Source organism: Coregonus lavaretus, assembly GCF_964263955.1.
Source record: "Coregonus lavaretus genome assembly, chromosome: 37".
Classification (NCBI taxonomy): domain Eukaryota; kingdom Metazoa; phylum Chordata; class Actinopteri; order Salmoniformes; family Salmonidae; genus Coregonus; species Coregonus lavaretus.
In genome coordinates, this window is record NC_140024.1 from 27,058,750 (window position 1) to 27,084,359 (window position 25,610).

A 25,610-nucleotide genomic window follows, 5' to 3' on the forward strand; every position below is an offset into this window, starting at 1 on the left:
GCCATTGCTTTTTAAACTACATTATTTTATATGGAGCCACTTAGCCAAAGACTTGTCATCTTTTTGACAGCACAGCCAATCAGGTGAGCCAATCTAAACAGTTGTTAGTTACTTCAATCTCATTGATGGTCTTTACATTCTTCCTCATTGTATTGCTAATAGTATTCAATGCTCCCGCAGAGGGTTCTTTTGAAGATAACACCCTTTCTGTCTCCCTACATGATGCCATTGTCGTCTATTGCGATTGTCATCGGCTGTGGCATACAGAAAGACTCGGACAGAAAAGTTAAACTTTTCCATGAGTCTTATTTCAATCTGTTTGGCTTTATGGATACCCTCGTCACCCACCCACCATGTGGATTTCACCATTCCTGCTACTTCGGGAATATCATGTCTCAAGGCCAAATCCTAATTTGAGATCCACGCAAGTTTCAAATGCACGTTGGTTTGCAATTTCGTCATGTAAAAACGGGCGCACTTGTATTTTCCACCCCTTATGCCAGGGTCTGCAATTTACCTGACTAATCAACTCGCTTGCGCTGATGTGGGAGGGGTGGCAATATTTGAGGTGTTTCATTAAAAACAAGCGCAAAAGTGACAATTTCATGCAGCACTAAAGGGAAGTTTTAAGACCCACCAAAAGCAGGTCTTAACGTTAACGCAGTTGGTAATGACATGGATTTTAAGAGCGGAAGTGCAGCCTATCCAGCAGTGACGCACAGTGCCCAGGGAACAAGGGATGTGCATTTTGTGCCTGTGAATCTTGTATTTAGAAACATAGAAAACCGATTGCCCCCTAATCAAGGCTGGTTTAGCCCCCTAATCAAGGCTGGTTTAGCAGCTTCGCATAGAATATATTTGTATCCTGGCCATGCATTAGCCAAGTAGCCTATATGAATAAAGGGGTTTTAAATGCCTAAGTGCCGTGAAAGATTTTGGAGGTTTTTGCCCTCTAAATATATTGCTTTTTCATTACTCACAATTCACATACAGTACCTGCATACTTCATTTCACTTGTTCAAGTAGGCTATCCATCCCAATTTTCAGAGAGCGCCCCTCTTCAGATTACCAAATACGCACTCCTCCAAACTATTCAGTCCTCCTATAATGCCATATCAACTGCCGATTTTTGGGAGAATGTGCATTGCACATAGGCAATGATACAATTGACAGGATGTTATGCATAAAGATATTTAGGCCTACGTTTGTACAGAGTGCCATGGAACAAGATATGCGATTTATGATATAATGTTTCTGACCCCATTCTATTTAGAAATATTGTTGTTGTTTTAAAAAGCAATGAAGGCTGCTTTTTTGTCCCGCCCAATAGAGGGGTTGATTGTTTATCAACAAAAACGACACGCGCGCAACCATGGGGCAAAACAGGTGAGGTTGCCTTAGATTGTTTGCAACATGTAAGCTATAGTTCGTCTCCAATGTTTATTGAAAACATAAATACATTTGCACAATGACAATTTGTTGTCTTTCAAATACATAATTACAGTTGTTGGTTAGCTAGCGAATTTTAGCCATATTAGCATTGACATGAAATCAGTCAAAACACCTCAAAACAAGCCATGGTATCAATAACAAGATGAAACAACCTGAAACGAGCCACTTAATATTCCCCACATAGCAGTTTCTTGTCATTCTTGCAAGCAATCTGGCCATCCAGCATCACAACAACAGGCTGACTTCTGCCCCATGGAAGCGAACACATCGTTTTAGTAACATTGTCAGCCAACCCATCTACAAATAGCAGCCCATCAATAAAGGGTTTGGCTCGTGAGATTGCTTGGAAATGAATATTAATCACCAAAGCTTTATTAAAAGGTCAAGTTTGGGACTAGTAAAACAGGGAGCATTTTTATCATTATTTTAGGTAGAACCTATTATTATTTAGGATGTGCTTAAAAGCCTCCATAGTCTACCTTAATTATGCCCACGGGGAGCAACTATGGTGCATGTAACTATATATAGACATAGCCCATTTAAAACAAGTTGTTTCGTTTTGATTAGAATTTGATCTTGCTTATTGACAACATTTGGCATGTCCATGGCTGAGACATAATGCAATTTACAGTAGGCCTAGCCCCTATATAAATCGGTCATTTAGCAGACGCTCTTATCCAGAGCGACTTACAGGAGCAATTAGGGTTAAGTGCCTTGCTCAAGGGCACATTGACAGATTTTTCACCTAGTCGGCTCGGGGATTAGAACCAGCGACCTTTCGGTTACTGGCACAACGCTCTTAACCACAACATTACCTGCCGCCCCATGTCATATCAGTGCAAATGCTATGTTTAACAATATATTTTCATATTGAAGCCATGCAATTAGGCTTCTTATAATGTTGACTGCAAATATGTTCAACATATTTAGCAAAGATGGGATAGGCCTTCATGCATCTTGTTATTTTGTTTCTGCAGGCTATTTAACAAACTAGGCTATATATGGACTAACATTCAAATTGGGGTTGATAACAACTCAATACATAAAATACTGTAAATACACTACTTGAAGCAACCACATATTTAGCCATGGACCACTTTCTGATTGACCAGTGAGGGGTCATGCCTTGACACACATATAACTTGTTCATTCATCAAAACTCAGCCCTTTTACGCCACCATCAGCTACTGCGCCCATAACTCTGGTTGTGAAAATAGCACAAATATTTCTGACACACCACTGAATTTATAGCAATACCACCAGTGCTACGATTTACCATTGTACTAGATTTGTTCAAAAAGAGCCCTCAGACTTTTGCATAAATAATGCTATGATGTCAACAGGAGATTTTGGCATAAAATCCAGTTACGCACAAGGATCTCAAGATTTGCACCTCACTGACCCTTTGTGCTGGGAATGTGGCTGTGTATTCTCCTATGGTAAATCACCATGTCTGCGTAAAAAATGGCAACCTATTCCCCATTTAGTACACAAAGTAGTGCACTATATAGAGAATAGGGTGCCATTTAGGACACAACCCATCTTAGCTTTCAGCACTCACAGACCCTGAGTTGCCTAACATTGGGAGCATGAACTTTACTGGAAGAGGATTTGTTTTTTGTATTCACTATCAGCACATTGCTCTTTGAGGAGAAAATGTTCTCTGCTGTGTTTGACTGAGGTTGTCCTCCTTTTAGCCTTGTATTTTGTACTCTTGCCCTACTTCACTTGTACCCTGAGGATTGTGTGCGTGCATGTGTGTTTGTGTATTTGGTCCATTCAATACTGTCCTCACCAGTGGTGGTCAGTGCCGTTTAAGTACAGCATATTGGATGACTCTCATTCCTATTCCATTCACCCAGTTCAATGTAACCGCGATAGGTTTAGGGTACTACATGATCCTCAAATTTGCCCTATACCCATCATGAGGTTGCTACAACCTAGTCTATGAATAAAAGTTAGGTGGTAGGTGCACACAGGTCAAGAGACAAATTTGTGACATATGGACAGACAGTGACATTCAATACCGCCTTGCACACTCTTGCCTGCGTCTAGCTGATATAGGGTGTAATCATTAGTCCAACAGTTTCAAACAAGAGTTTCTATTGGACAAATGCAGGTACGTTTATCCCTGTTTTGTTCCGTTTGCTTCCGTTTGCTTCCGTTTAAGAAACGCTTTTCAACATAATCGGCGGAATGAATACACCCCTGGTCACGCATAGACACAGTTCACTTTCATAGCAGCCACCTTGTATTCCTTCTCGCATCTATGCACTCTCCTCCTCTCACCTCTTCCCTTTGCTTGTGGACTTCAATGCACAACACATCAGCTGTATGTGACCAGCCGAAAAAACCTTTCCAAGCCAAACCGCTGCCCACAGCCTACATCGTTATCACCATGTTAGCTAAAGTAACGTCATAGTCTTAGAATTAACGCGTTAGTAAACCTGCTACAATCATGCAGTAACGTTAGTGTACAGTCAGTAAGCAGTTACACCAGCGGGCCCCAGTGGCAATAAATTAGTAATACCAAAAGCTTACCTTGACTTGAAAGAGTTCCAGTGTTGTGTTGGAAAGTCATAGCCAGCTAGCTAACATAGCACCCCTCTGTTTGAGCAGGGTGTTTCAGTAGGCTAAACTAGCTAGCTGCATTTTCTAGCTAAGTAAGTGAAACTAAAAGTGAAAAACAATGACGAAATCTCTCTATTTTCTCTCTTGCTTCTCCTTCATTTTGGAATAAATTAATTTTTTCAAAACTGTTCAACTATTGTCTTTCTCTTTGAGTCAACTACTCACCACATTTTATACACTGCAGTGCTAGCTAGCTGTAGCTTATGCTTTCAGTACTAGATTAATTCTCTGATCCTTTGATTGGGTGGACAACATGTCAGTTCATGCTGCAAGAGCTCTGATAGGCTGGAGGACGTCCTCCGAAAGTTGTCATAATTACTGTGTAAGTCTTTGGAAGGGGGTGAGAACCATGAGAACCCATTAACTAATCTCATCGTCTTAAAGTAATTTCCTCTCATCATGGATTCCCCAAATTTTACAGCTTTCAGATTTCTTTTTACAGGACCATAACATTTAGCAGCCAATGCCAGTGTGACAGAATGACCAGCAGTTACCACATGTTTTGCATCCAGTATTGTTAACTTGCTAACACACAGAAAGGAGTCAAGCATATTGAGGAGAAACAGCTGGCTTGTGGTGAATGACCAAAGGGCTAAGAAGTCTTGACCTGACCAGATGAACTGTTGCTCATGTACTGGTGGAGGAACGCCTTGTGTCCCACTGTGGCTGTTTCCCCCTCACTGCTGCTGTTTCCCCCTCACTGCTGCTGTTTCCCCCTCACTGCTGCTGTTTCCCCCTCACTGATGCTGTTTCCCCCTCACTGATGCTGTTTCCCCCTCACTGCTGCTGTTTCCCCCTCATTGCTGCTGTTTCCCCCTCACTGCTGCTGTTTCCCCCTCACTGATGCTGTTTCCCCCTCACTGCTACTGTTTCCCCCTCACTGCTGCTGTTTCCCCCTCACTGATGCTGTTTCCCCCTCACTGCTACTGTTTCCCCCTCACTGCTACTGTTTCCCCCTCACTGCTGCTGTTTCCCCCTCACTGCTACTGTTTCCCCCTCACTGCTGCTGTTTCCCCCTCACTGCTACTGTTTTCCCCCTCACTGATGCTGTTTCCCCCTCACTGCTACTGTTTCCCCCTCACTGCTGCTGTTTCCCCCTCACTGCTGCTGTTTTCCCCTCATTGCTGCTGTTTCCCCCTCACTGATGCTGTTTCCCCCTCACTGATGCTGTTTCCAATCACTACTGCTGTTTCCCCCTCACTGCTGCTGTTTCCCCCTCACTGCTGCTGTTTCCCCATCACTGCTGCTGTTTCCCCCTCACTGCTGCTGTTTCCCCCTCACTGATGCTGTTTCCCATCACTGCTGCTATTTCCAATCACTACTGCTGTTTTCCCCTCACTGCTGCTGTTTCCCTGTCACTGCTCAAAACTACCCAGGCATCTAGTTGACCACACCAGTGGCTGTTTGGGAGCTATGTCAAGTTGTTAACAGAGTGCAGTATTGATATTAATTATAGGCTGTCTGTCTATCTCCCCCTATATTGAAACGTATCTGATGGTTTAACCCTTTGTACAACAACACTCTAAATATATTGTTTCTGTACAACAATACTCTAAATATGTTGTTTCTGTGTACAACGACACTCTGAATATATTGTTTCTGTAAAACAACAATCTAAATATATTGTTTCTGTACAAGAACACTCTAAATATATAATTTCTGTACATCAACACTTTAAATATATTGTTTCTGTACAACAATACTCAAAATATATTGTTTGGGGCATATTGATTGTTGCCTTTGATCATTTGATAGTATGACATTTGATCAACTTTTTTTTAATGCCGGTCCAGGGCCCAAGGGATAGTACTTGGTTGCCTAGGTGTTCTGATGACCTGACTAGCTGATAGAGAGATGGGTGTCCTGAGTTTTTTGAATGTGGAACCTATATGAAGGTGTGGGGCAGTCAGATCAGAGTTCAAATACATGCATATTAAATCTTATTTTCTGTGTATTTGAGTATTTTCAAATAATCAAATCAATGCAAATAGTCCGGGTGCCCATTTGATTAATTGTTCAGCAGTCTTATGGCTTGGGGGTAGAAGCTGTTAAGGAGCCTTTTGGACCTAGACTTGGCGCTCCGGTACCGCTTGCCGTGAGGTAGCAGAGAGAACAGTCTATGACTTGGGTGACTGGAGTCTTTGCCAATTTCTTGGGCCTTCCACTGAAACCGCCTAGTATAGAAGTCCTGGATGGCAGAAAGCTCGGCCCCAGTGATGTATTGGGCTGTACACACTACCATCTGTAGCTCCTTACGGTCAGATGCCGAGCAGTTGCCATATCAGGCAGTGATGCAATCGGTCAGAATGCTCTCGATGGTGCAGCTGTATATCCTTTTGAGGATCTGGGGACCCATGCCAAATATTTTCAATCTCCTGAGGGGGAGGTTGTTGTCCTGGCACCACACTGCCAGGTCTCTGACCTCCTCCCTATTGGCTGTCTCATCGTTGTTGGTGATCAGGCCTACCACTTTTGTGTCGTCGGCAAACTTAATGATGGTGTTGGAGTCGTGCCTGTCCATGCAGTCATGGGTGAACAGGGAGTACAGGAGGGGACTGAGCATGCACCCCGGAGGGGCCCCCGTGTTGAGGATCAGCGTGGCAGATGTGTTGTTACCTACCCTTACCACCTGGGGGCGGCCCATCAGGAAGTCCAGGATCCAGTTACAAAGGGAGGTGTTTAGTCCCAGGGTCCTTAGATTAGTGATGAGCTTTGTGGGCACTAAGGTGTTGAACGTGAGCTGTAGTCAATGAACAGCATTCTCACGTAGGTGTTCCTCTTGTCCAGGTGGGAAAGGGCAGTGTGGAGTGCGATTGAGATTGCGTAATCTGTGGATCTGTTGGGGCGGTATGCGAATTGGAGTGGGTTTAGGGTTTCCGGGATGATGGTATTGATGTGAGCCATGACCAACCTTTCAAAGCACTTCATGGCTACCGACGTGAGTGCTACAGCGTGGTAGTCATTTATGCAGGTTACCTTCGCTTTCTTGGGCACAGGGACTATGGTGGTCTGCTTTAAACATGTAGGTATTACAGACTCGGTCAGGGAGAGGTTGAACATTTCAATGAAGACACTTGCCAGTTGGTCCGTGCATGCTCTGAGTACACGTCCTGGTAATTCGTCTGGCCCCGCGGTCTTGTGAATGTTGACCTGTTTAAAGGTCTTACTCACATCGGCTACGGAGAGCGTGATCACAAAGTCGTCCGGAACAGCTCGAAGCGAGCATAAAAGGCATTTAGCCCATCTGGTAGGCTCGCATCACTGGGCAGCTTGTGGCTGGGTTTCCCTTTGTTGTCTGTAATAGTTTGCAAGCCCTGCCACATCCGATGAGCGTCAAAGCCATCGGATGGGGGCGGCAGGTAGCTTAGTGGTTAAGAGCGTTGTGCCAGTAACCAAAAGGTCGCTGGTTCTAATCCCCGAGCCGACTAGGTGAAAAATCTGTCGATGTGCCCTTGAGCAAGGCACTTAACCCTAATTGCTCCTGTAAGTCGCTCTGGATAAGAGCGTCTGCTAAATGACTAAAATGTAAATGTAAATGTAAAGTGTAGTAGGATTAAATCTTAGTCCTGTATTGACGCTTTGCCTGTTTCATGGTTCGTCTGAGGGCATAGCAGGGTTTCTTAGTGTCCCGCTCCTTGAAAGCGGCAACTCTAGCCTTTAGCTCAGCGCGGATGTTGCCTGTAATCCATGGCTTCTGGTTGGGATATGTACAGTTGAAGTCGGGAGTTTACATACACCTTAGCCAAATACATTTAAACTCAGTTCACAATTCCTGACATTTAATCCTAGTAAAAAGTCCCTGTCTTAGGTCAGTTAGGATCACCACTTTATTTTAAGAATGTGAAATGTCAGAATAATAGTAGAGAGCTTTTAGTTCTTTCATCAAATTCCCAGTGGGTCAGAAGTTTACATACACTCAATTAGTATTTGGTAGCATTGCCTTTAAATTGTTTAACTTGGGTAAAAAATGTTGGGTAGCCTTCCACAAGTTTCCCACAATAAGTAGGGTGAATTTTGGCCCATTCCTCCTGACAGAGCTGGTGTAACTGAGTCAGGTTTGTAGGCCTACTTGCTTGCACACGCTTTTTCAGTTCTGCCCACAATTTTCTATAGGATTGAGGTCAGGGCTTTGTGATGGCCACTCCAATACCTAGACTTTGTTGTCCTTAAGCCATTTTGCCACAACTTTGGAAGTATGCTTGGGGTCATTGTTCATTTGGAAGAACCATTTGCGACCAAACTTTAACTTCTGACTGATGTCTTGAGATGTTGCTTCAATATATCCACATAATTTTCCTTCCTCATGATGCCATCTATTTTGTGAAGTGCACCAGTCCCTCCTGCAGCAAAGCACCCCCACAGCATGATGCTGCCAACCCCGTGCTTCACGGTTGGGATGGTGTTCTTCGGCTTGCAAGCCCTGCCTTTTTCCTCCAAACATAAAGATGGTCATTATGGCCAAACAGTTCTATTTTTGTTTCATCAGACCAGTACGAACTTTTTCCCCATGTGCAGTTGTAAACCGTAGTCTGGCTTTTTATGGCGGTTTTGGAGCAGTGGCTTCTTCCTTGCTGAGCGACCTTTCAGGTTATGTCGATATAGGACTTGTTTTACTGTACATATAGATACTTTTGTACCTGTTTTCTCCAGCATCTTCACAAGGTCCTTTGCTGTTGTTCTGGGATTGTTTTGCACTTTTCGCACCAAAGTACGTTCATCTCAAGGAGACAGAACGTGTCTCCTTCCTGAGCGGTATGACGGCTGCGTGGGCCCATGGTGTTTATACTTGCGTACTATTGTTTGTACAGATGAACGTGGTACCTTCAGGCGTTTGGAAATTGCTCCCAAGGATGAACCAGACTTGTGGAGGTCTACAATTTTTTTCTGAGGTCTTGGCTGATTTCTTTAAATTTTCCCATGATGTCAAGCAAAGAGGCACTGAGTTTGAAGGTAGGCCTTGAAATACATCTACAGGTACACCTCCAATTGACTCAAATGATGTCAATTAGCCTATCAGAAGCTTCTAAAGCCATGACATCATTTTCTGGTATTTTCCAAGCTGTTTAAAGCCACAGTCAACTTAGTGTATGTAAACTTCTGACCCACTGGAATTGTGATACAGTGAATTATAAGTGAAATATTCTGTCTGTAAACAATTGTTGGAAAAATTACTTGTGTCATGCACAAAGTAGATGTCCTAACTGACTTGCCAAAACTATAGTTTGTTAACAAGAAATTTGTGGAGTGGTTGAAAAACGAGTTTTAATGACTCCAACCTAAGTTTATGTAAACTTCCGACTTCAACTGTACGTATTGTCACTGTGGGGATGAAGTCATCGATGCACTTATTGATGAAGCCGGTGACTGAGGGTGGTATACTCTTCAATGCAATTGGATGAATCATGGAACATATTACAGTTTGTGCTAGCAAAACAGTCCTGTAGCGTAGTATCCACGTCATCTGACCACTTCCATATTGAGCGAATGAACTACTTCTATTTGAAGTATTAGCAATTTTTTTCAAATAGTTTCCTATAAATACTATTTCAAACTATTTTCAAATACTTGTTTCCAGATAAGTACATGTGCACTTGTTACACCGTGACTGTTGGGCTCAGTTACCAGAGCGTAGAACTTTCAGCGTAACTGAAAAGAACACTCTGTGGCCAGACTTTGCATGCACTAAGCCCACTCACTGTAATTAGCTTTCCATGAAAACCGATGTTGAATTGCTATATTATTATTAAAGGCCTATTAGATGACACCTGAGAAGTTTATTCTCTGAGCGGAGTTAGGCCTACCTATATTTGCTATACATTATTATTGTAGAACAGTGTAGCCTGCAGGTGAATGTTGACACTTGTTTGTTTTGTGCATAATATCAAAGATTTGTTATTTCCTAAATAGGCTATGAGAATATCAAACAGGATCGTATTTATTTTCCTCTTGTCTCAAATATCATATCAGAAAAATATTATACAAATCATCACTGATCAAAAACTAGCCTACTGACTATCAACAAATTACACCAAGTAGGCCAATGTTTGACTAATACAGTTGTATTTTGAACTGCCAACATTGATTTGATTTCGGTTTAATTGCTTCACTAAATAAAAATAATGAGGTGAGCGATTTGCTCGCATTTTAATAGTTGTTTCTTTGATAAAAATCAGATTGATAAATACTACGACTTTAAAATAATGAGCATGGAAAAGTGACTATATCCATGCCTCTTGTTGGAGTTCGTTCTCTTGGTTCATACATGGCTTTCCACGTTCATTCTCCGTGTCACTGCATAATCCATCAGTTCTAAGAAACCATCAGTATCACTGTCACGGATTCTGCCGAGGCTGCTCCTCCTCCTTGCTCGGGCAGGCTTCGGCGTTCGCCGTCCCCGGAGTACTAGCTGCCACCGTTAGATGTTTCGATGTTTGATTGCTTTTGTCTGTCTATTGCACCTGTGTCCGTTTGTGTCTGATTATGTGTCCTATAAGTTGCCTGTCTTGTGTTGGTTAGTTTGTGTGTTGTTATTCGCCTGTCCGTTAGTGCTGCGTGTTTTCTCTGTTTGTTGTTTTGTAGTTTACGCACAGTTTGCGTAATCGCTCGCCTCTGTTTTATGTTGAGGCCGTTGATTGGATTTTGCCTTGTGTTGCACTAGTAAACTTTGTTGGACTAGCTTCGGTGTCCTGCGCCTGACTCCCACACCACATTAACCTCAGCCCATGACAATCACCACACCGGTCCGGGCGGACTAGATCTAGACCAATCAATACACAACTATTCTTGGGCCAAATCAAGGCTGGACCGTCCCCGAAAATATACGTCTATGATTGGTCAGGCTGGCATTGTTTGGGGGCGGAGCTCATTAGAATAGTACCCAGTGTTCAGTTTCCGTAACCATTACTGAAAATATTGTTGTAGTTCAAGTATTCTGTTGGTTCTTTTAACATGATCACTACCAAATTCTAAAGCTTTTGAAAATTATTATTATTATTATTATTATTATTATAAAAGGCTGTCAGAAGTGCAAGTGATGAATAGGATCAATAATAAATACTCCATACTTCAATCTCCATTTTGCTATTTTATTTGGAAAGAAATGATTTTGAACTTGACATACAGTAATGCTTTCTTTATTGACATGTAGATGGACATGAAATTATGTGGGGTTGAAATTTGGCCATAGAAACATTGACCAAAAAACGTTTCACCAGTTACTTCCAATGGTGATTAAGTTATTGGTGAAACCTTTTAGGTCGATGTTTCTACAGACTAGACTAATAAGTAAAACATCAAATGCATATACCATATTCCTCTTTAGACAGAAAATAAAGCTTTGTAAGCTTACTCTGTGTACCTCCCAAACGGGACCCTTTTCTCTATAGGGTTCTGGTCAATAGTTGGGCTAGTGCACTATATAGGGAATAGGGAGTCATTTCGTGATGGAAAGAAAGGACATGGGTTAAGCTCTGTCGGGAAAACCCTCAGCCCTCTTCTCCTCTCGAGCTCCAAACATGAAAGGCTACTTTCATCTTTCAGAGCACAAATTCATTATCTGACCCGGTTCGGCTTCTCTGACTGACTATCTCCTTAGCCATCCTCCTTACAAGCCTGTTTAGCCAGCGCTAACATCCAAGCATAGCATATGAATCATCACTCAGTGTGACTTTTATATCTTTTTCGAGCTACCCGTGCTCCTCAGCGCGTTGTTTTCTCTGCACTAGAGACAGGTTACTCATGACTTCAATTGCCCAGAACCTAGTTCTTGATGTGGCTGTGTCGCTGTGTGGAGGTGATAACTGCGCTACAGCGACGGCAGTATGACTCCGCGGTGACCCATTTCTCAGGACGATAAGCGTGTATGATTAGGAAACTTTCCGAGGTGCAGCATCATTCTGGGTGTGAGAGTCGCAAAACCCCCTCTACCGTCTGTCCCCTTCTGTCCTCCCTCCCTATATGGAGCGAGGACAGAAGGGGACAGACGGTTCCTTTTGATGGTGCTCATTGTCTTTCCAGGGACTAATAACAAAAGTGTAAACCAGTGTGATATCAGAGAAGATTGATTTCTGTTGCAAAAGTGCTTTGTCTAGACATGAAAAACATTATATAGTTCAGAATCTGACTGATCGCATCACTTCTTTCTGTGCTAGTATGATTAATAACTTAATTTGACCTCACACACACTCTTAAAACAGTAAAACACTCAAAACACTCTCTTTGGACTTGATGAAGGCTTGATAGCCTTGTGCAGGGCTTTCTCCTATAGAGCTAAATTTTTTATGGAATGGACTGCCGATCTATGTGAGAGATGCAGATTCTGTCTCAACCTTTAAAGGGATACTTCAGGATTTTGGCAATGAACCCTTTATGTATACTTAACAAAAATATAGATGCAACATTTAAAGTGTTGGTTACATGTTTCATGAGCTGAAATAAAAGACCCCAGACATTTTCCATATGCACAAAAAGCATATTTCTCTCAAATGTTGTGCACACATTTGTTTACATCCCTGTTAGTGAGCATTTCTCCTTTGCCAAGATACTCCATCCACCTGACATGTGTGGCATATCAAGCAGCTGATGAAGCTGCATGATCATTACACAGGTGCACCTTGTGCTGGGGACAATAAAAGGTCACTCTAAAATGCACAGTTTTGTCACACAACACAATGCCACATATGTCCCAAGTTTTGAGGGAGCATGCAATTGGCATGCTGACTGCAGGAATGTCCACCAGAGCTGTTGCCAGAGAATTGAATGTTAATTTCTCTACCATAAGCTGCCTCCAATGTCGTTTTAGAGAATTTGGCAGTACGTCCAACCCGTCTCACAATCGCAGACCACATGTAACCACGCCAGCCCAGGACCTCCACATCCGGCTTCTTCACCTGCGAGGTCGTCTGAGACCAGTCACCCGGACAGCTGATGAAACTATTGGTTTGTACAACCGAGGCATTTCTGCACAAACTGTCAGAAACCGTCTCAGGGAAGGTCATCTGCATGCTCGTCATCCTCACCAGGGTCTTGACCTGACTGCAGTTCGATGTCGTAACCGACTTCAGTGGGACAATGCTCACCTTCGATGGCCACTGGCACGCTGGAGAAGTGTGTTCTTCACGGATGAATCCCAGTTTAAACTGTACCAGGCAGATGGTAGACAGCGTGTATGGCGTCGTGTGTGCGAGCGGTTTGCTGATGTCAACGTTGTGAACAGAGTGCCCCATGGTGGGGATGGGGTTATGGTATGGGCAGGCATAAGCTACGGACAACGAACACAATTGGATTTTATCAATGGCAAATTGAATATACAGAGATACTGTGACGAGATCCTGAGGCCCATTGTGTGCCATTCATCCACCGCCATCACCTCATGTTTCAGCATGATAATGCACGGCCCCATGTCGCAAGGATCTGTACACAATTCCTGGAAGCTGAAAATGTTCTTCCATGGCCTGCATAATCACCAGACATGTCACCCATTGAGCATGTTTGGGATGCTCTGGATCGACGTGTAGGACAGCGTGTTCCAGTCCCTGCCAATATCCAACAACTTCACACAGCCATTGAAGAGAAGTGGGACAACATTTCACAGGCCACAATCAACAGCCTGATCAACTCTATGCGAAGGAGATGTGTCGCGCTGCATGAGGCAAATGATGGTCACACCAGATACTGACTGGTTTTCTGATCCACGCCCCTACCTTATGTTTAAGCTATCTGTGCCCAACAGATGCATATCTGTATTCCCAGTCATGTGAAATCCATAGATTAGGGCCTAATTTATTTATTTCAATTGACTGATTTCCTTATATGAACTCTTAGAAATTGTTTCATGTTGCGTTTATATTTTGGTTCAGTGGACTTCCCCAGAGTCAGATGAACTCATGGATACCATTTATGTCTCTGCATCCAGTATGAAGAACGATAGAGGTAGTTTCGTGAGCCAATGCTAACCAGCGTTAGCGCAATGACTGGAAGTCTATGGGAAACGCTAGTTAGCAATTGCGCTAACACTAGTTAGCAACTTTCTTCAACCTGCTCGCAGAGACATGAAAATGAATTCATCTGACTATGGGGATGTTAGATAAAGGGCTTCATTTCCAAAATCCTGAAGTATCCCTTTAAATATTTACTGAAGTAGGTCCTATGATTGAGTGTAGTCTGGCCCTGGGGTGTAAAGGTGAACGGCAAGACACTAGAGAGACAAACCACCCTTGCTGTCTCTGCCTGCTTGGCTCCCCTCTCTCTATTAAGGGGGCTGAATCACTGGCTTGCTCACGCTCTCCCATGCTGTCCTTAGGAGGGGTGCATCACCTCTAACCAGGCTTTTATCGCTATACTCGACCTGAGTGGGTTGAGTCACTGACGTGATCTTCCTTCCTGTCCTCGGGCTCGTGCGGTGGGGGAGATCTTTGTGGGCTATACTCGGCCTTGTCTCAGGGTAGTAAGTTAGTGGTCTGTTGATATCCCTTTGGTGGTGTGGGGGCTGTGCTTTGGCAACGTGGGTGGTTATATCCTGCCTGGTTGGCCCTGTCCGTTGGTAACTTTGGACGGGGCCACAGCATCTCCCGACCCACCCTGTCTCAGTCCCCAGTATCTATGCTGCAATAGTCTATGTGCTATTAAAAAATGTAAGTAAAAAATAAAAATAATTAAAGAGCAGCAATAAAATAACAGTAGCGAGGCTATATACAGGGGGTACCGGTACAGAGTCAATGTGTGGGGGAACAGGTTAGTCGAGGTAATTGAGGTAATATGTACATGTAGGTAGAGTTAAAGTGACTATGCATAGATAATAAACAGAGAGTAGCAGCAGCGTAAAAGAGGAGGGGGGGAGCAATGCAAATAGTTCGGGTAGCCATTTGATTAGCTGTTCAGGAGTCTTATGGCTTGGGGGTAGAAGCTGTTAAGAAGCCATTTTGACCTAGACTTGGCGCTCCGGTACCGCTTGCCGTGCGGTAGCAGAGAGAACAGTCTATGACTAGGGTGGCTGGAGTCTTTGACAATTTTTAGGGCATTCCTCTGACACCGCCTGGTATAGAGGTCCTGGATGGCAGGAAGCTTGGCCCCATTGATGTACTGGGCTGTACGCACTACCCTCTGTAGTGCCTTGCGGTTGGAGGCCGAGCAATTGCCATACCAGGCAATGATGCAGCCAGTCAGGATTTTCTCAATGGTACAGCTGTAGACATTTTTGAGGATTTGAGGACCCATGCCAAATCTTTTCAGTCTCCTGAGGGGGAATAGGCTTTGTCGTGCCCTCTTCACGACTGTCTTGGTGTGTTTGGACCATGATAGTTTGTTGGTGATGTGGACCGTGCTCGGTCCTCTTCTTTTTCCTGTAGTCCACAATCATCTCCTTTGTCTTGATCACGTTGAGGGAGAGGTTGTTGTCCTGGCACAACACGGCCACGTCTCTGACCTCCTCCCTACAGGCTGTCTCGTCGTTGTCCGTGATCAGGCCTACCACTGTTGTGTCGTCAGCAAACTTAATGATGGTGTTGGAGTCGTGCCTTGCCATGCAGTTATGGGTGAACAGGGAGTACAGGAGGGGACTGAGCATGCACCCCTGAGGGGCCCCCGTGTTGAGGATCAGCATGGCAGATGTGTTGTTACCTACCCTTACCACGTGGGGGCGGCCCGTCAGGAAGTCCAGGATCCAGTTGCAGAGGGAGGTGTTTAGTCCCAGGGTCCTTAGCTTAGTGATGAGCTTTGAGGGCATTATGATGTTGTACGCTGAGCTGTAGTCAATGAATAGCATTCTCACGTAGGTGTTCCTTTTGTCCAGGTGGGAAAGAGCAGTGTGGAGTGCAATAGAGATTGCATTTTCTGTGGATCTGTTGGGGCGGTATGCAAATTGGAGTGAGTCTAGGGTTTCTGGGATAATGGTGTTGATGTGAGCCATGACCAGCCTTTCAAAGCGCTTCATGTCTACAGACGTGAGTGCTACGGGTCGGTAGTCATTTAGGCAGGTTACCTTAGTGTTCTTGGGCACAAGGACTATGGTGGTCTGCTTGAAACATGTTGCTATTACAGACTCAGTCAGGGACAGGTTGAAAATGTCAGTGAAGACACTTGCCACCCAGCACAGCCAGAAAAGGACTGGCCACCCCACAGCCTGGTTCCTCTCTAGGTTTGTTCCAAGGTTCCAGCCTTTCTAGGGAGTTTTTTCTAGCCACCGTGCTTCTACATCTGCATTGCTTGCTCTCTGGGGTTTTAGGCTCGGTTTCTGTACAAGCACTTTGTGACAACTGCTGATCAATATAAATACATTTGATTAATTGATTGGTTCAGGTGCATCACTCAAGTCTCCCACAGACGCAAAGTAAGTCGCTTTGTCAGTTATGAGACTCTGCTATCACTCTCTGAGATTTACATTTACATTTTAGTCATTTAGCAGACACTCTTATCCAGAGTGACTTACAGGAGCAATTAGGGTTAAGTGCCTTGCTCAAGGGCACATCGACAGATTTTTCACCTAGTTGGCTCGGGGATTAGAACCAGCGACCTTTCGGTTACTGGCACAACGCTCTTACCCACTAAGCTACCTGCCGCCGAGATGTCCTCCTCTTCTTCGCAGTCTGACTTTCCATTCCAGCCTCCTCTTCTCTCGCTCATGTATGAATCAACTGTAGCTTCTAAATCCCCCTCAGTGAACCCTCAGAGGCAGATAAGCATTTGAAGGAAGAAAAAGACCAGGGACGTGGAGAGCTGTGCTGAATGCTACAGAGCTATAGCGTATATGCTGGAAACACACACTCACTCATGCATGCATGTACACGCTCACACACACACATACATACTGAGACTTACACACACACACATGCACGCACGCACGCACACACACACACACACACACACACACACACACAGGTGGAATTAGATTCCCCCAAGCCAGACTGAGATCTGAGTCTGTGGGTACAGCAGGTTATCACCTACCAGCAGCCCAGGGGTAGTTGGAGCTATCGCTCACTCTCCCAGAGAGGGGAATAACTCAAGAGAAGTCAAAGAAGGCAAACGTGGGGTTAGCATGATAACAATAACTTAAGGCGGTTACGTTTTGAAGAATGAAACTTTGGAGAAAGTAACGTTATGTGAAGTTATCTGGAGGGATGGATTCCAAAGTTGCTAAACAAGATAGTAGTGGTAGAATATGGTAATTTAACAGATGATGTTATTCAAAGTGATTTACAGTTGACACTGGTATTCAGTACAGGTGGCACATACAGTATTTGTCTGGCAGTGGCCTGTGGGGCATTGCTAGGAGATAGGGATGGATTATTTAATAACAGGGTTATTAAATCTAGTCCTCAGGGTCTGAAGTACTGCTGTTTTTCTGACTGATTCGTGTCACTGATTGGCCAGAGAGTTTTGTCACCTGGGCCATGTTCAGAAGGAAGACGTTGTTGAATGTTGTAGATAGAAATGTCATAAATAAGAGCCAAAATGATTCATTATTCTACATGTCATAGTCAGGCATGTTAGTTCTACAGTATATATTTATATGTGAATGTTGTGCCCCTGATATCCCAGGTCTCTGACGCAATGGGAAGGGTGAACACCAGCAATGCTGCCGACTTCGGCATCTACATTTGTGTACCCCTGGCTAATGTGATAGCCTACCATACGTTTAGGCTCACCTCTATTCCCCAGGCCTCCTACCGGCAAGTTGCAAAGATCCCATCCTCTTTTGTTCTGTCCAGTGCCACAGTCCCAAAGGAGGCGCGAAGACACTGTGCCTTCTGAAGCAGTTCACAGAAAAACCGCAGTGCAGAAAAACCCATTACTTTTGGAAAATAAGACACCGCTGGTCCACATGGATATTTCTATAAACTGACTTTGCTTACAGGCCAGTAAAGACCCAGGTGGATATTGCTTTTCATGTTTGGTGGCATCTTGCAGTAAGGCTATTAGATCACAGGGAGACAGTGTATTCTGACTGAGATACACATGGAATCCAAAGCCAAGGGCCGTTTTCACCAAACGGCTATTGAAATATTTAAAGACTTGATGTCTCTCGCTGTGAGTGAGGCTCAATCATGTTTCTCTCTCCAGGCCAACAAGCCTGTAATTCTGTGCCACTCACAGACAGGACAAGTTAAATCCCTGACCTGTTGGAGGGTGTAAGGTCGAAAGCTCCTCTCTGTGCATGGACACATGCCTGGCTGGCATTCTCCACAGAGCAGAAATTGCTTGAAAAATCCCCCCTGACTCTCAGCCCCGGAAAAATAAGTAAAGGCTATTCTGAAAGTCAAGAAGATCCATGCCAGGTAAATAATAATGTGAGAAATGGGCGAGGAGAATGCCAGCCAGGCGGTCCCCATGTGTCCATGCACAGAGAGGAGCTTTCGATTTATTCTGTATCTGGATATGGATCAGTTATGGATAGCCAACATTCTCTACTAATATTCTCATTTGGATTTCTGCGCATTTGATGAAAAAAGTATACAAAGGCTAATTACCTCATGCATAATCATCTTTCAAACCATATGTGGTTTTTATTGTCTTCTGAATATAACAAGTGCAAACAAAAGGTCAGAAATAGGCATACATAACTTCCTACATTTGGTTATTGCTTTTAATAGTCTTTGGAGACTTATCACAAACCCCTCATGCGCACACATCTGTTTCAAAATAGCTATTCAGGAAATCACTGTTCAACCAAAGTGCGAACTTATTCAGAGATAGCACACTGAATATTCATTAGGAAGGACAAAAGTTGTTGGCTTTTGGTGGTTTCATAATTTGAATCAGATAAGAAGTAGTTTGTCTATGGACATTTGTCTTCAATAGGTATACTGCTACTGACCTCTCTGTTACTGTCCATGTAGTGGGACAATTCGTTTGTAAAATATGGATATTTATATTTACTATTCAACAATAGCTGCCTGGAATAAGTCTACTATAACTATTACTTATCTGCCTTATTCAAGAGCTACAGCGGGGAGAACAAGTATTTGATACACTGCCGATTTTGCAGGTTTTCCTACTTACAAAGCATGTAGAGGTCTGTAATTTTTATCATAGGTACACTTCAACTGTGAGAGACGGAATCTAAAACAAAAATCCAGAAAATCACATTGTATGATTTTTAAGTAATTCATTTGCATTTTGTTGCATGACATAAGTATTTGATCACCTACCAACAAGTAAGAATTCCGGCTCTCACAGACCTGTTAGTTTTTCTTTAAGAAGCCCTCCTGTTCTCCACTCATTACCTGTATTAACTGCACCTGTTTGAACTCGTTACCTGTATAAAAGACACCTGTCCACACACTCAATCAAACAGACTCCAACCTCTCCACAATGGCCAAGACCAGAGAGCTGTGTAAGGACATCAGGGATAAAATTGTAGACCTGCACAAGGCTGGGATGGGCTACAGGACAATAGGCAAGCAGCTTGGTGAGAAGGCAACAATTGTTGGCGCAATTATTAGAAAATGGAAGAAGTTCAAGATGACGGTCAATCACCCTCGGTCTGGGGCTCCATGAAGATCTCACCTCGTGGGGCATTAATGATCATGAGGAAGGTGAGGGATCAGCCCAGAACTACATGACAGTCTAAACTCCACTCGCCGTGTTTGGAGGAAGAAGAAGGATGAGTACAACTCCAAGAACACCATCCCAACCGTGAAGCATGGAGGTGGAAACATACTTTTTTGGGGATGCTTTTCTGCAAAGGGGACAGGACGACTGCACCGTATTGAGGGGAGGATGGATGGGGCCATGTATCGCGAGATCTTGGCCAACAACCTCCTTCCCTCAGTAAGAGCATTGAAGATGGGTCGTGGCTGGGTCTTCCAGCATGACAACGACCCGAAACACACAGCCAGGGCAACTAAGGAGTGGCTCCGTAAGAAGCATCTCAAGGTCCTGGAGTGGCCTAGCCAGTCTCCAGACCTGAACCCAATAGAAAATATTTGGAGGGAGCTGAAAGTCCGTATTGCCCAGCGACAGCCCCGAAACCTGAAGGATCTGGAGAAGGTCTGTATGGAGGAGTGGGCCAAAATCCCTGCTGCAGTGTGTGCAAACCTGGTCAAGACCTACAGGAAACGTATGATCTCTGTAATTGCAAACAAAGGTTTCTGTACCAAATATTAAGTTCTGCTTTTCTGATGTATCAAATACTTATGTCATGCAATAAAATGCAAATGAATTACTTAAAAATCATACAATGTGATTTTCTGGATTTTTGTTTTAGATTCCGTCTCTCGCAGTTGAAGTGTACCTATGATAAAAAATTACAGACCTCTACATGCTTTGTAAGTAGGAAAACCTGCAAAATCGGCAATGTATCAAATACTTGTTCTCCCCACTGTATGATGTGTTTAGATGTTTGTAAGAGACAGTGAGGGAGGGCTAGTAAGATGTTTTTTCTCTGCAGATTCAGAGAATTCAGCATGGTGGAATGGGGAAAAAAATCACCAGCCCAGGGAAAACCTCTCAAACCCAGCCCCAGGTATGATTCTCGGAAATACTACCAATGTTTACACCGTTTGGAAAAATCTTTTTCACACAAAATATATCTATTTCAAAAATTGTATTTCCTGAGCTTGACAATTAAACACCTATTTATTCACAGTAAAGTATGGCTGAAGTAACAGGGATGTAATTACTTTATTTTTCTCTCACAGGCCAATGTCCTTTGCGGAGTGGCCTTCCGCAGATAACAAAAAAAACTGCTGCTGCATCTTCGACAGTCTAGCAAGCAACCCAAGCAATTCAGCATATGAAACAAAAAAAACAAGCATATCCCTTTCTCTGTCCTCCATTACCTACAAGGCAGGTCAACTTGTCTAGCATGTTATCTGATGTATATTACCTTTGATATTGTATAAAATCAAACAAGTGGACATTTGAAAAACCATATTACCATAGCATGGACAAGAGGCCAGAGGACTCGGTGGTTGATTTTAGATCTGTACCTTATGCAGATACAAAGCTATTTAAAAGTATGCCTATAAGCACAACACTTGATTCAGCTAATCAGCTATTAATCAAAGCCTTTGGTTGGTTGAATCAAGTGTTAATGCTGGGATGGAACAATAGCCTACTGCATAGCCAGTGGGTCCAGGGTCCTTAGGACCAGGCTTGAAGTTGGAGCTCCATTGATTTAACTTGGAGCTCCCCCGATAGGAACTAGTGTAGTATTACAACTTCTTGTTACCTTGCCGTTTCCCCCATCTTTCTGTATATTCCTACATTATGGCCTTGTTTAAGAGCATCAAATCTGTAATGTATTATTGACCAGTTTCCCAGATTATGGCTGTGTTTGTGAGCATCAAATCTGTGATGTATTGTTGAACAGTTTCCCAGATTATGGGTGTGTTTGAGAGCATCAAATCTGTTATGTATTGTTGAACAGCTTCACTGATCACAGACTGTAGCTTTAATGACACACTATACCGAATCATTTCAGAAAGTATCAAACAAATCAATCATTGGTGTCAACATACTTTATTGCCAAAAGCTAAAAATATACATTTCTGCTCGTTTCAACAAATAACAGTCACTATATTCTCCTGTCTTACTCTTATATGACATGCCAAGGAAACAAGGTAACAAATTAAAGCATGTCACGTACATAGGCAAACTTTCACATATGCACAAATACTCAGACGTCACTAGTTAAGATTTTATTTGCACATGAAAAATTCCACCTGCAAATAAAAATGATAAAGGTAGTGCACGATAACAGTGGAACTTTTACCACGCCAGCATTCAAACTACGAAATTACGTTGATCGATCAGTGAAGGGCACTCTCTGCGATTTTACACTACATGGGGTGTATTCATAAGTGCACACCATAGTTAAACGTTTTGCAATGAAAACTAGTTTGTTATCGGACAAGTTCAGGTAGTCCTTTCCCGTTTCGGTCCGTTCTCTTCTGTTTGGTGTCTATTGAATACACTCCAGACGACACCACTGTAGTCGGTGATTCCCTGATGAAGGTACAGACCACAGATAGCCAGTAGAACACAGGAGGTTGGTGGCACCTTAATCGGGGAGGACGGGCTCGTGGTAATGGCTGGACTGGAATCAGTGGAATGGTATCAAATACATGGTTTCCGTTCTAGCCATTATTATGAGCCGTCCTCCCCTCAGCAGCCTCCACTGAAGTAGAACATAGAACATTTACAACTGATGTGTCATTGTCTACCTTCACCCAGATTCCAGCCAGTCCAGTCCTATTATGCATCTCTACATGTCTCAGTATCAATCCATTTTGAGTTCCAGTTCTATTACGTCAAATATGTCTCGCACAATGGAGGCTGGTGGGAGGAGCTATAGGACAGGCTCATTGTAATGGCTGGAATGGAATAAATGAAGGTATCAAACATATGGAAACCACATATGACTCCGTACCATTTATTCCATTCCAGCCATTACAATGAGCCCGTTCTATAGCTCCTCCCACCAGCCTCCACTGGCCTCGCACACCCCAGTTCACAAACCAGCAGAGTAGGCCTACACTCCACTCCTTTTGGTTTCCAAAAGTCTTTGTATCCGTTCCTGAACAGCAGAAGGCACAATCCCTCTAGCCTGGGTGCTGGTCTGTTTCTGCCCTCTTGCCTACTCCTTATGGAATCGTCTTGGACAACAATGGCAATGGACTCAGCAAGAGCACAGAAAGATCTGGGACCAGGCTACAATCCTTCCTGAAGTCTGCCATTCCATTCCACTCTCAGGCCTACCCGACCGCACAGGTCATGCTCATTAGAGCACACCCTTGCAAAACATTTCACAACGGAAAATGTAAATAAGTGCTTCTTATTTGACAAGCTCAGGTAGTACCTCCCTGTCACACTCCGTTTTCCTCCATTCTATGCCTACTGAACATGGCCCCCCTGGTTTAGGTGTGGTAGATGGTGTCTACCTGATCCAGGGCATTGTTCAGCAGGGCACAACGTTGTGGAACGTTTAGATAGAAATACATCTAGAACAAACATGCCGCAATGAGAATAAGGCATCACGTCATTTCTATTCGTGACATTTCTAGCTGCAACGTTCCAAGTTTGCCTACTGAACACAACCCAGTCGTGTTTACTAGGGAGTCGTGTTTAATAGTGCAAGCAACGAAAATATTTTTTTTGTAAAGAGTTGCAACGGAAACCAAAATGAACGAGTCCGGGTAGGACCGCCCCAGTTTCTAAACGTTTTGGCCCAACTGAACAGGACCCAGGTGTGGTGAGGCGTTGTCTAGGTGTAGTAGATGATCTCCGGGATCTGTCCGTCCTCCACCGACGTGCCGTTGTTGTTCCCAGGAGAACTGAAAAAGAAAAAGGTGGTCTTGGTCCCCGTGGCGGACTCCTGGCTCACTTTCTTGAACCCTTTAGTGCCATAGTGAGAGTCCGGGCCCTACAGAAGGCACGTGGATTGTTATGATGGAGAAACTCACCGCTTTTGCTCTGTACTGAAAGTGCTACACCTTGAAAGCTTGACAAAGATTTTGGGGATTGTATTAACAGTGGAATATGTGTTTATAGTTTTGTTTTGTGTGAACAATCCCTTTAAGATGAGATGACAATTAAATGTTCATTACAAATTCTCAACTGTGGTCACACAGGGTTTATAATCTAGTAGAATACCAACCAAAACTAGTTTGCAATAACAACATTTGATTCAATGTCTATAATAAACATGCTGCTGTTAGCAGCAGAGGCAAAGTTCAAATTCATAAAAAGAAAACACAATAACCTATTTGTTTGTAAACATGCATTTGAGTACTCAGTATCACAGCTTCTGTCGTTGTGGGGTGAGCGTACCTTTAAGGTTGCACAAGCGGTGTAGCTAACGTTGGGTAAAATCTCCACAGGCTCCTTGAACATGACTCTGAATGTGTTGGCTGTTCCGTCACAGCTAAAGCCTGTGTCGTTTGTTGCTAGTGTTAGGCTTTTGTCACTCTCAATAATCTGCAGAAAACGACAGAAACAATTAGTCAATTACTGTTTGCACTATAGCTTAAAAATATATATATATCGATTATTTTTTAAAGGTTTTCTGAACAAATTCACTATAATGACCTGGATCGTGTTCAAACCGGGTAAAAAACGTTTTGAAACGGAAAGGTACTACCTGAACTTGTCCAATAACCCAGGTTTTTGGTTTTTCATTGCAAAACATTTTGTTACTATGTGCCCTACTCAAGGCGACCCTGGTAACCAGATCTCTTAGTGCTTCATACGCAGTAAGGAACATTGGAGAAGTTGTTGTGAGGCTGAAGCACTAACAGGACACATTTCATCTGGCTACCAGGCTGATAGCACAGGAGATATAACATCATTCATTACCACATCCTTATTAAATGCGTACCTGTATATTAACCTGATAGTCCGTAGGTCCGTGGATCGACCCATACAGTCCAAACCCCACTACTGATATTCTTCTATTTACATTAAATCTGCAGGAGATGGAAATGACAAGATAATTTTAGAAACCTCAAACGAACTAACACTGCCTTTATTAAAACACATGCAATAGAGTCTCCACCAATGGGGGTGTGGTGAAGAGGTATGAGGCTGGAGAAAGACCATCACTCAAATTCAATTGGTTGACTCCTTTAACAGCATACCTTGCAATAGAATAACAACCATCTCAAAACTTTTTGGGGGTGTTGATTTGCATTCAAATGTTCCACCACTGTAAAACAGTGAGGCAGCAGTTTTTTTATGGCTCTGCCAGAAGCAAACCCCCTCCTCAAATATGTTGAACTCATTAATTATTATTAATTTTTTTACATTAATTGTCATTTAGCATACGCTCTTCTACAGAGCGACTTACAGGAGCAATTAAGGTTAAGTGCTTTCCTCAAGGGCACATCGACAGAGCCTTGTCGGCTCTGGGTTTTGAATCAGCAACCTTTCCATTACTGGCCCAACACTAACCACTAGGCCACCTGCCGCTCATAAGTGTTCCTCTACACCGAGGTCTGTAGAAAAAGGCTTATATGTTATTAAATGATAAACCAGAGTTGTACTGCAGCTGCTTTTGACACACCATCATCTGTGTTGGTTTGTAGCATAGAATTAGTTTATCTTTTCATACCAAGTCCGGTTTTTCCATCTGAATAATTTGCACGTAAAAAATAAGAGGCAGGTTTTTTGCATGCTAACTTTTCCAGATGAGAAAATAAAAAACATTTCTGTGCAAGGGCTTTTAGTCATTCTAATTATATAGTTTGTGGGGCCAGTAGGACATTGTCACAGTTTAGAGAAGCAAGTACACCGTCTCACCTGATCCTGTCACTGGTGCCACTGTATCCCCAGCGACTTTCAACCTGCTGGAACCTACTAACGCTGCCCTCCTTTCCGCGGAGGCAGCAGCGGGGCCTGTCAATGTAGTCTACCCGCGGCTTGGGGTTTACTGTAAAGTGTAAAAACAGATTTACCACCTCCCGATCCAACAATATTCCAGACTGGGCAGGCCCTGTTGCACAAGAAAACATATCAAACTGGTTTCAGACTGGGCAGGCCCTGTTGCACAAGAAAACATATCAAACTGGTTTCAGACTGGGCAGGCCCTGTTG

At 43.4% G+C, this 25,610-nt stretch overlaps 1 protein-coding gene and 1 long non-coding RNA gene across 3 annotated transcripts in view; one reads left to right on the top strand and one right to left on the bottom strand.

The window, feature by feature from the left end:
- On the top strand, nt 1-21,521 carry LOC311111751. Its single transcript, XR_014610789.1, has 3 exons — nt 1-83; nt 20,468-20,542; nt 20,718-21,521. It is a non-coding gene; the product is annotated as an uncharacterized lncRNA (long non-coding RNA).
- The window catches only part of LOC311111750 (BTB/POZ domain-containing protein 1-like), an 8,016-nt gene continuing 3,927 nt past the window's right edge, over nt 21,522-25,610 (bottom strand). Inside the window, exons 5-8 of one of the 2 annotated variants that reach the window (XM_084154565.1) lie at nt 25,318-25,510; nt 24,398-24,485; nt 23,851-23,997; nt 21,522-23,443 (exon numbers count right to left, since the gene is read on the bottom strand). In XM_084154565.1, the coding sequence (XP_084010691.1) occupies nt 23,285-23,443; nt 23,851-23,997; nt 24,398-24,485; nt 25,318-25,510 (587 nt within the window). In that variant the 3' untranslated portion in view covers nt 21,522-23,284. The remainder of the gene's footprint in view (nt 23,444-23,850; nt 23,998-24,397; nt 24,486-25,317; nt 25,511-25,610) is intronic. The other variant, XM_084154566.1, reaches the window with a different exon arrangement.